Here is a 10,390-nt window from a genome sequence, read left to right as displayed (position 1 = left end):
TCCTCAATGAACAAGGTTGTACGCTAGGCATGAAGCAAGTCCTTAAGCGGTCGCTACTCACTTGGAGCGGTGGATCTCGGTGTGTCGACATCTATTGTACTCGATTTGTCCGACGGTGTTATCGTGTCAAGTGGTAGGATGGTGTGGTTGTACATCTTGGTCGTCCGTCTCTAGTTACGACCAACGGGCTTATTTAAGCCTTGTTGGTGAGCGTGTAGGGTTTGTGCTCCCTGGTTTTGTTTAGCCGAACCTAGGGCGTCATTTCTGACATTTTTTTCTTCGTGGCAATGATCTGCTTTGTAGAGGGTTCGCCTGGCATCGGTGACTTGCTAACCGTTAGAACAATATTATTTTGGCTTTGGTTGTGACCGGAAGATCCGACCGCCGCACTGAGCTCGGCCCACATGGCGTAGCCGTGGGATGCTAGAGGGGAAAACCCCCACATAAGATGTTTGATATTGTTTTTAGTTCATACACTCCATCTGTATAAAAATGTCTCGAATTTTTTTAAATTTAGATGTATCTAGATATAGTTTAGTGTATAGACACAACTAAATTTAAACAAATACGTGGCATTTTTTTTTTGGAATGGAGAAGTATTTCTATTTGCAAGATTTGTTATACTAAAATATGGCACTTTTGCAAGATTTTTTCTGCTAAATATCTTTTTGAGAGGCTGTAAAATATTTGCAAGACAAAAAAAAATTCGGTGCCAACGAAGACTCACTCCGACCAGCTAATCCGGCGGAGCGGCTCTCGGCGGCCCCGTCAAAGAGGAAACCCTCTTAAGATTACTATAGACAAGGCGAGCAGGGGAGGGGGAAATGTGCAGATATAATAGTGTGTAGACACATCTAAATTGAAATAAATATGTGGCATTTTTTTTTGGAACGGAGAAGTATTTCTAGTTACAAGATTTGTTCTGCTAACATATTTGCACACGCGCCAAATCTCCACCGAAATCTTCGCTTATCCGAGTCATTTAGTAGCTAGAAGCAGGTCAGCTCTCGTCCAACTACAGTACCCTTGAGGGTTCCCCGCCGTTGACCGGGCCGCCGAGCGCCGCTCCGCCGGAATAGCCGGTCGGAGTTGGTCTTGGATGGGCGCCGGAGTAGTCTAGGAGTAGATCGGATAGGTTTCTTTGTGTTCTTTGGCGTTTTGCCGCGTTCTGGGCGTATGTCCCGTAGTCAAGGTGGCGGCCTAGATCTCCGCCAGATCTATGGCCTTGTAGGGCTGCTGCTGCTTCTGCTTGGTCTCCGGTGGTCGGAGCAGAGCGGGAGGAGGAGCAGAGCCACCTTCCCCAATAAGGTGGCGGCGGATCTCTGCAGGTGGCATCGAGGCCATGAAGAAGTTGTTCTCCCGGCCGGCCGTGGCGGCGAGGAGGAGAACGGCGTTTTCTTGGTGAGCTGGCATGACGACCTTCTCCTGGCCGGCCTTGGAGGCGAGGGGGAGTTGGTCAGATGCTGGTGGCTCGCATCTCCGTCGAGATCCAGGTTCGTCTGGGTGTGCTGCCGGATGGAGTTGATCTGTCTCCTCTCTCCTTCTCTGTCTCGCCATGGAGGTGCTGATAGAGATGGAGGTGAAGCGGTGATCTCTGGATGGCGCATGCTCCTGCCTGCGAGGTGCTACTTCTTCGAGCTCATCCACGCGCGAGTCTTCATGGCTCCTGCGATCTTCTACCGACATGGCGGTGATACTTTAACCTCCACTGCGGAGGCCTTCATCGACGCGGCTGCTGGAGCTCGGCGCCTTCTCTTCATCAAGTGGTTCGTCCCCGGTGATCTGAAGGTGACCAGCGGCATCGTCTTCTCGTCGGAAATGGAGCTGTCGAGCACTCTGCTCTGGATCCTCGGCGGTGACGCCTTGTGGTCGCCGGCGATTGGTGGCGGCGGCACTCAGGGACCTGATCGCTTTCTCTTCTTTAGTCCTAGGGTGCTTTCTGTAAATCTAGAGGGCCTTTCTTCAAATTTTTGGTTTCCCTGGGCAAGAGATGTACAGGGTCCTCTTTGTAACTTTTACCTGCCACGTATGGAATGAGATGTTCTCTGGGGCCTTCTAGGCCCTTCCTTTGTGCAAAAAAAAAAAAACATATTTGCAAGACAAAATTTCGCAAGTAAAAATCGGAATTTATGCAACGCGAACTGTGTACCAACAACTCCCAGCGTGACGTGCGGCTAGCCATCTGACCGGCCGGCGCGCTGGATTGATTGTGCGCGGTGTGTGGCCACGCAAGACTCGGACAACACAGTAAGTAGCTCACGATGGGTCGCACGTTCCGGCCGTGGGTCGGGCGAGCCCCGCTCCGGCCACCTGCACACGCACGGTGAAGGGGATTGAAATCCGTATATCTTTGGCTGACTTTGCAATTTAGCCCTTTCTTATTTTTTTACTTTATCCTAGGTTTTATTATTCTGCTCCGTGAAAATAGTTGGGAGGCTGACAAACGGGCTCCACAACTTGCCATGCCAGCAAATACGTCTCTACATTGTGAGCCAGTGACCTAAATAATGGGTATGCTGTATTTAGTTACCGTAGGTCACGTATTTCTAAGATTGGTGACCGTATCGATTTTCTTTTCCGAGCTCCGGTACCGTGATGCATTTTACTCTTTCTGCAATTTAACCAAAGAAAACCCACAACACTTGTTCATACGGTATGATGTGGTCAACATCTTGTGTTCAGATGGGCAGGTTTAAGACCAGTGGCGAATCCAGCCCATTTTTTTAGGGTGGGGCAAACCTTAAATCATGTGGCAATTGTGGTCATGTTGGTCATCTGGACAATCTTGCAGCAAAAGGGAAAAACAAGCCTATTTTTTGTACCAATAGAACCTTGGCATTAAGAAAATCATCGAACAATACAAAGTACCCCAACAGAAACGAAAAATTACAACGAAAATGCTGAGATGCCCAACCTCCAGACCTTGTCTACGCACGCCGCCGCAGCCGCTCCCCCCGAGTCGGCCAAACGTTGTTGGTTGCGGACGGGAAGTCACCGAACGGGTCAAGAAGACCACATTCGTCCCGGAGACAAAAAGAAAGACTAACCACCGATGGAATTCCATAATGATCCGGAGATTTCCCCAGCCAGAAGAAGTCCTCGAGAACCACACCACTCGCACAAGCTTCTTGACATCAGCCTCAAGATGGGGTCGAAGCCGGGAAGACTTTATTGAAAAGACGCCACCACCTCCATCCAAGCTCCGCCCCACGAAACTAAAACCCTAAAATGTGATCCACCCCATATCCATGGTCCAAAAGCCACATAAGCGAGCAGATCGCCGATGGCTCCGATGAGAGGCGAAGAAACCCTAAACGCCACCAAACAAGTCTTTGAAGGTAACTTCAAGTCAATGTCCCAAATTATCAACTATACTTCGTCCAATCTTTTTTAGTTGACTCGAATTTAATATACCTTTATACTCAATCCCAAGTCAATTAAAAGGGAGTATACTAAATAAAAAAACAAAAGCTTATGTTTGGGCGACTGAAAGCGAAGGTCGTTTTAGCTTGACTCACTTTGTAAGAGCATCTCTAACAGAGCCCGCAAATCCCGCCGGAACCGAACTTTTCCGGCGGATTTACGGGTTCGGGCCGAAACTGGCGCAGATCAGCGCCCGAAAAAGTGGGCCGGCCCGAATTGGAAGTTCAGGGGCCCGAACAACTCCCCGCACGGACCCTATTAAAAGGGTTCGCCGAGGGGAGTTCGGTTAGCAAACCCTACTCCCCTCCGCCGTCTTCTCTTCCTCCGCCGCCGCCAGTCCCCCGCTCCGACAAGCAATCCATGCGCAGCTAGCCACCGCACCTCCATCCTCCGCCGCGCGATGGCCTCCCGTGGAGGTGCTGGCAGCCCAGCCGCGAGATTGGGCGGCGGGGAGTCTCCGCCGCATCCGCCCGTATTCCGCACCGAGGAGGAGCGGAGGAAATGGGTCTGCTCGGAGGGCGCGCGCAAGCGCAGCGCCCGCCGGTGGACCAACAGGGGGCTCACGCCCTCGGGGAAGCTCGCCAAGTACGCGCTAGGAGGCGAGGGGTCCTCCACTGGCGGTTCGCGACGCCTCCGTTGGTCCGAGTCGGAGGAGGAAGAGGAAGAGTCGGAAGAGGAAGAGTCAAAGAAGGAGGAGGAGGAGGAGGAGGAGGAGGAGGAGGAAGAAGAAGAGGAGGAGGCAGAGCTGGCTGTCGTCGCGCAGACGGCGGCGACGGTCGTGTCCGCCGAGGACTACGTCCACGACGAGGAGGAGGAGGAGGCGGTCGTCGCTCAGGTGGCGGCCGTGTCCGCCGCGTAGGCCCGTCGACGCTGGCGCCGCGAGGAGGCCGACGCCGTCCGGCAAGTCCAGGAATACGAGGCGGTGCGCCGTGAAGAACGCGCACGCCGCTTCCAGCTGGAGATCGTCGAGCTCGACGACGACTAGGAGCTCCAAGCGTCCACCGCCTCGCCTTCCACCGCCACCACCGCTGTCGTCGCGCGTAGAGGCCGTCTGGCCGATTTTTGGGCAAAATTAGATCGCCCTATTGCGGATATTAGTTAATTTAGGTTATTAGTTTGAATTATGTAAAGTTTGGTGCTCAATCGGAGCAACAACTATCGTCTATATGTGTTCATCGATGAATTCTCCCGCGAGATTTCTAATTTCATGTTTTCGGTTCGTCTTTACGGTTTCTGTTCTGCGCCACTGCCAAAAACGGACTAACTCTCGTTTTCGGGAGACTGAATCCTTTCTTTTCGATTTGTGTTTTTTCGTACTCTGCTAGAGATGCTCTAAGGCAGTTGCAGGAAAGTGCCGTTCAGATTACGAAGTACAAACATAACAGTGAAGCGATATCAAACCTGCTGCCGTCGTGTGAGTTGTGATGAAAACAACCGACTGAAGTTGCGATACCTCAGTAGCTGCGTCTGGGGCAATAAACCTGCTCAATCCAACGCCTGGACCCTTCGGGGTCCTTCCTTTGTTTAAAAAAAAAACCCCCTGTATGTCTGTTTGCCTAACTACGCCAGTACTCAAATCCCCTCCATGTCAATCGATCGTTGGAGCGATCACTTTTCTTAGCGCGGCAGCGCTCGCGCCATGCGCGAAATCAATTCCCTTTTTGTCCTGTAGTGTTTAATTACGTTCACATATGTAGCTTTGTGTTCACACTAACAGCTCATGTTTTCACTTGCAAGTTGCATACAGCCAAAAGCGTTCATACTGCATGCAAGCATAAAGTATCTCATGGGTTTGCATTTAATGAGCCAATTTTTCAGCACGAGGCTAGCTCTCACAAGTTGCTGCAATCATGCACAGAGCATCTCGCTGTTTTTTTTTCAGCACGACGCATCCTTTCAATTATCTTTATTTGCAATTCCCTTTTGACAATTCTTTTTTTTGCAATTCCCTTTATGTTGTTATTTCGTACGGTAATTCATGTTTTTCTGGATTAATTTTTATAATTCTCTTTTTCGGGCCAGTGGTTTTTAAGGGAGAAAATAACGGGTGGGAAGATCCACTTGCAACTCAAATGAACTACCACTTGCTACTGAAATTAAGTATTGTTTTAAGTTGTAAGTTAACAAAAATTGCTAAAATATTCTAAATGAAATTTACTTTTTAGGGTTGCTAGGTATTTATATTTACCGTTGACAAATAACGGGGCACCGGGTTGATAACTTGTAAACAAGAAAAGAGTCGCTACATATTTTAAATTAAATTAATTTTTTAGGGTTGACATTTATTTATATTTACCATTGATAAATAGTGGGTCACCGGGTTGATAGCTTGTAAACTAAAAGAGAGTCGCTAAAATATTCTAAATGAAATACATTTTAGGGTTATTATTTATTTTATATTTACAGTTGATAAATAATGAGGCACCAGGTTGATAGCTTGTAAAATAAAAAAAATGTTCGTTAAAATATTCTAAATGAAATACTTTTTAGGGCTGGTAGTTTTTTTATAATTACCATTGATAAATAACGGAGCACCAGGTTGATAACTTGTAAACTAAAAAGAGTCGCCAAAATATTCAAAATGAAGCGAGATTTTTAGGATTGGTAGTTATTTATATTTACTGTTGATAAATAACAGGACACCGGGTTGATAGCTTCTAAACAAAAATAATATTCGCTAAAATGTTTAAAATAAAATTAACTTTGGGTTCGATAATTTTATACATTACCGTTGATCACTCAAGTACGGAGGGGTTGATTATTCAAAACACAGAGGCTTGATAACTTTTAGCCCGATTTTTTTTTTCTCGAAACATACCAACATGGGTGCTAGTTTTGAAGATCTCGTGGAGACGGATTTATTGGTGAAAGCGAATCTTAATTTGGAGTTGTTGTTTGAAAGTTAAAACGTTTTGAATTTTCAAATTTGGAAAAGATTTCGCTGACATCAGCAGATTCGTCTATTTGTGCATGCATGCAGAACTTTTTCCTCAACAGCACCAGGTTGATAATTTTATACATTTACCGTTCATCACTCAAGTACGGAGGGGTTGATTATTCAAATAGAGAGGCTTGATAACTTTTAGCACGAAAAAAAGTTTATCGGAACATATCAACATGGGTGCTAGTTTTGAAGATCTCGTCGAGACGGATTTATTGGTGAAAGCAGATCTTAATTTGGAGTTGTCGTTTGAAAGTTAAAACGTTTTGAATTTACAAATTTGGAAAAGGTTCCGCTGATATCAGCAAATTCGTCTATTTTGTGCATGCATGCAGAACTTTTTCTCAATAGTCTGCACCAGGTTGATAATTTTATACATTTACCGTTGATCATTCAAATACGGAGGGGTTGATTATTCAAATAGAAAGGGTTGATAACTTTTAGGCAGAAAAAAAGTTTGTCGAAACATATTAACATGGATGCTAGTTTTGAAGATCTCGTCGAGACGAATTTATTGGTGAAAGCGGATCTTAATTTGGGGTTGTCGTTTGAAAGTTAAAACGTTTTGAATTTTCAAATTTGGAAAAGATTCCACTGACATCAACAAATTCGTCTATTTTGTGCATGCATGCAGAACTTTTTCTAAATAGCCTGCATCAGGTTGATAATTTTATACATTTACCGTTGATCACTCAATTACGGGGGTTGATTATTCAAATAGAAAGGGTTGATAACTTTTAGCCCGAAAAAAAATCGTCGAAACATATTAACATGGGTGCTAGTTTTAAAAATCTCGACGAGACTGACTCATAGGTGAAAACAGATCTTAAATCGAAGTTGTCGTTTGTGAGATAAAATGTTTTAAATTTTCAAATTCGGAAAGATTCTCGTTTACGTCATCAAATTCGTCTGTTTCTACATGCATGCAAAACTTTCCTTTAATAGCCTCCACTACAGTCCAAATTTTGCCAAAAATGGAAAAATATTTTGGTTGAAAACTGAGCGCTCATTTCCTCCCTAGCGCTCGAGCGCTAGCTAGGGCAGCCCGCCAGTACTCATGTTGTATAGCAGTGAGGTCTTTTAGGACGCGAATTTTCGCACATGGCAAACTGGTTGTCTCTAAATGTGAATGCAAGTGGCACACTTTTTTTTTCCGGAAATTCCACCGATCTATTAATAGTCATCAACAACAGTACAAAGATATCTAAAAGTAATAAAAATTACAAATAGATCATTGGACCACCTAGCGACGACTACAGACACTAGCATGAGCCGAAGGCGCGCCGCCCACCCCTCCATCACCGGAGCCAGACAAAGCTTGTCGTAGTAGTGTTTGTTGTAGTAGACATACGGGAAGTCGTCGTGCTAAGGCCCCAAAGGACCAACGCACCATAGCAGCAACCATCGCCAATGATGATAACCGTAAATCGGAAGAGACTGACCTGAAACTACACAATCGAACACGAAAGACGACCGGATCAAGGGAGATCCGCCGGACACACAATTTCACGCGCCCTCCGCTGGCGCTAGATGCACCACCGAAGCGAGGATATGACGGGGAGGACCTTATTCTGATTTCAGGAAGTAGCCGCCGCCTCACCATCCCGAAAAAGACACCGAAAATGAACTAAACGAAAAACTGAAACCTTCCCGCCGGCGAGAGGCCGCGGTCCGCCACACCTCCAAGACCCCAAGGCCACCGGAGGCGAAGCGGACCGGCAGCGTCACCGGCGGCGAGAGGAACGAAACCCTAGATGGATTTTGGAGCCGCCTCGCCTTGATATCTTGGTGTTTTTCCGTACCGGTTTGTACGCAAGTGACACACTTTAACCAGCTTCGTGGTCAAGGAACACATTTTCTTCAGGTGGTCGGGAAAATTCCAGACTTGCGCAATACTGTTGTAACACAAGAAAGCTCCTGACATACATGGCAGGTTTTGGCTCTTTTTGGATGTTGATGGCTCAAGAGGAGCTTGGTCAGCAGGCAAACAAAAAACATTCAACCTGCTGTTGCAAAACACGAACTGAACAAGTGCAGCAACAAAATGCAGAAGATGCACACAAGAAACAATGAATCAGCTGGTAACCCATCCGAGAAACAAAGCAAAGCTCACAAAGACAAGATGGAACTAGCATTAGAGCATCGCCACCGGCGTCCCCGATAGCGGTCCCGATAGCATTTTAGGGCCGACAGCGAAAATGGTCTCGCACCGGTGCGTCCCAAACGGCGCCAGTCAATTTTGGAGCCCAATAGAATCGCTGGCAACCCCGTGCCGGCCCCTCCGCTAAGAGCGCAAATCGGGCGCGCCGGCACCTCGCGGCACATCTGAAAACGAGCGTGGGCTCCGCCTGGCAGCCAGACACACCGATTTCCCGCCTCCTACACACGCCCGAGCCGACTCCCACCCCTCTAGATCACCACCGTCGTCGTCGCTGCCGCGCCCCTGCTTGCAATAGACACCGCTGACTATCTAGGAACCGCCGTCCATCGACACGGTCGCCACCCCCTCGACCGACGGCCGCTGTTTCGCCCGGAACAGAGCTCGCCGCCACCGCGATAGTATCGCCCCGCCCGCAAGGTGTTTGTCCGATTGCCGCGATGGACAGCGACGACGAGATGATGGTGCAGCTGTTCACGGAGGAGCAGAACGCTCAGGCTGTTCGGCGGCAACAGCAGAAGCTGATTCTGACGAACATGCTGTGCGTTCGCCAGCCTTTCTTCGTCGTGCCTCGGCGTGGCGGCTCAAAGGCAGGCAAGAGGAGGAACATCAACCGGCATCGTGAAGCCGGTGCAATGCTGCTTGACGCGACTACTTCAACGACGACGCGACTCATTCGCCGAAGGAATTTCGGCGCCGGTTTAGGATGAACAAGGACCTGTTCTTGAAGATTGTTCACGGCGTAAGGGAGTACGACAAGTACTTCATGGCCAAGAAAGATTGCATAGGTTTGTGGGGCTTCACCTCCATTCAGAAGTGCACTGCTGCAATGCGCTATCTTGCATACAGAGCTCCTCCAGATACAGCCAATGACTACCTACGGATGGCAGAGTCGACATGTACAGAGACTCTCTACAGGTTCTGCCGAGCCGTCATAGCGGTGTTTGCTAAAAACTATTTGAGAGCACCAAGAAAAGATGATACAGCTCGGATCCTGCAAAAGAATGCAGCAAGAGGGTTTTCTGGGATGCTCAGAAGCATTGACTGTATGCATTGGGGCTAGAAGAATTGCCCTTTTGCTTGACAGGGGATCTACTAGGGGCATATTTGTGAGTGTCATTCTTGAGGCGGTGGCAGACCATGAGCTTTGGATTTGGCATGCATTTTTTTGGCATGGCAGGAACAAACAATGATATCAACGTGCTGCAGCGCTCTCCGGTGTTTGTCAGGCTAGCTGAGGGACAAGCTCCTGCCGTGACCTTAGAGGTAAACGGTCACACATACAACAAGGGGTACTATCTAGCTCATGGTATCTACCCGACATATGCTATATTTGTGAAGATAATTCCCTCTCCATCAAACGAGATGGAAGCCTATTTTGCAACATGCCAGGAAGCAGCACGCAAGGATGTTCAGCGTGCTTTTGGGGTGCTTCAGCAGCGTTTCGCTATTGTCAGGTACCCTGCTCTCACTTGGTCTGAGGCACAGATGTGGGCGGTGATGAATGCCTATGTGATCATCCACAACATTATCATTGAGAGCGAGCGTGACGCACCTGTGCAGGATGATCATCCATTTGATTATCAAGGGCCACTAGCTAAGGTAGAGCATGTACCCCAAGAATTTGTTGCTTTTCTTCATATGCACAATGAAATTCGAGATGCAGATGTCCATGCACAGTTGAAGGCGGATCTAGCTGCGCATTTGTGGGCGAGGAGAGGAGCAGCCAACAATGCATGATTTTATTTCTATTTGTTTGCCTGTATAAATAATTTAAGTACTATTTGTTTGTTGGGTTGTATGAATAATTCAAGTACTATTTATTTGATTGATTGTATGAATAATTTAATTCTATTTGTTTGATTGAT

The 10,390-nt window shown here is 47.5% G+C and overlaps 1 protein-coding gene across 1 annotated transcript; it reads left to right on the top strand.

Annotated features, from left to right (window-relative positions):
* The first annotated feature begins 9,228 nt into the window (after positions 1-9,228).
* LOC139831824 (uncharacterized) lies at positions 9,229-9,585 on the top strand. Its single transcript, XM_071821168.1, has one exon. The coding sequence runs from the start codon at positions 9,229-9,231 to the stop codon at positions 9,583-9,585; it is 357 nt and encodes a 118-aa protein (XP_071677269.1).
* Positions 9,586-10,390: the final 805 nt, after the last annotated feature.

This window comes from Lolium perenne, chromosome 5 (genome assembly GCF_019359855.2).
Source record: "Lolium perenne isolate Kyuss_39 chromosome 5, Kyuss_2.0, whole genome shotgun sequence".
NCBI classification, from domain to species: domain Eukaryota; kingdom Viridiplantae; phylum Streptophyta; class Magnoliopsida; order Poales; family Poaceae; genus Lolium; species Lolium perenne.
Note: the sequence above shows the minus strand (reverse complement) of the source record. Positions and strands in the feature narration are given on the sequence as shown.

Excerpts from the sequence above, each read along its gene's own strand:
- LOC139831824 (XM_071821168.1), top strand. The coding sequence starts at position 9,229 with ATGAACAAGGACCTGTTCTTGAAGATTGTTCACGGCGTAAGGGAGTAC.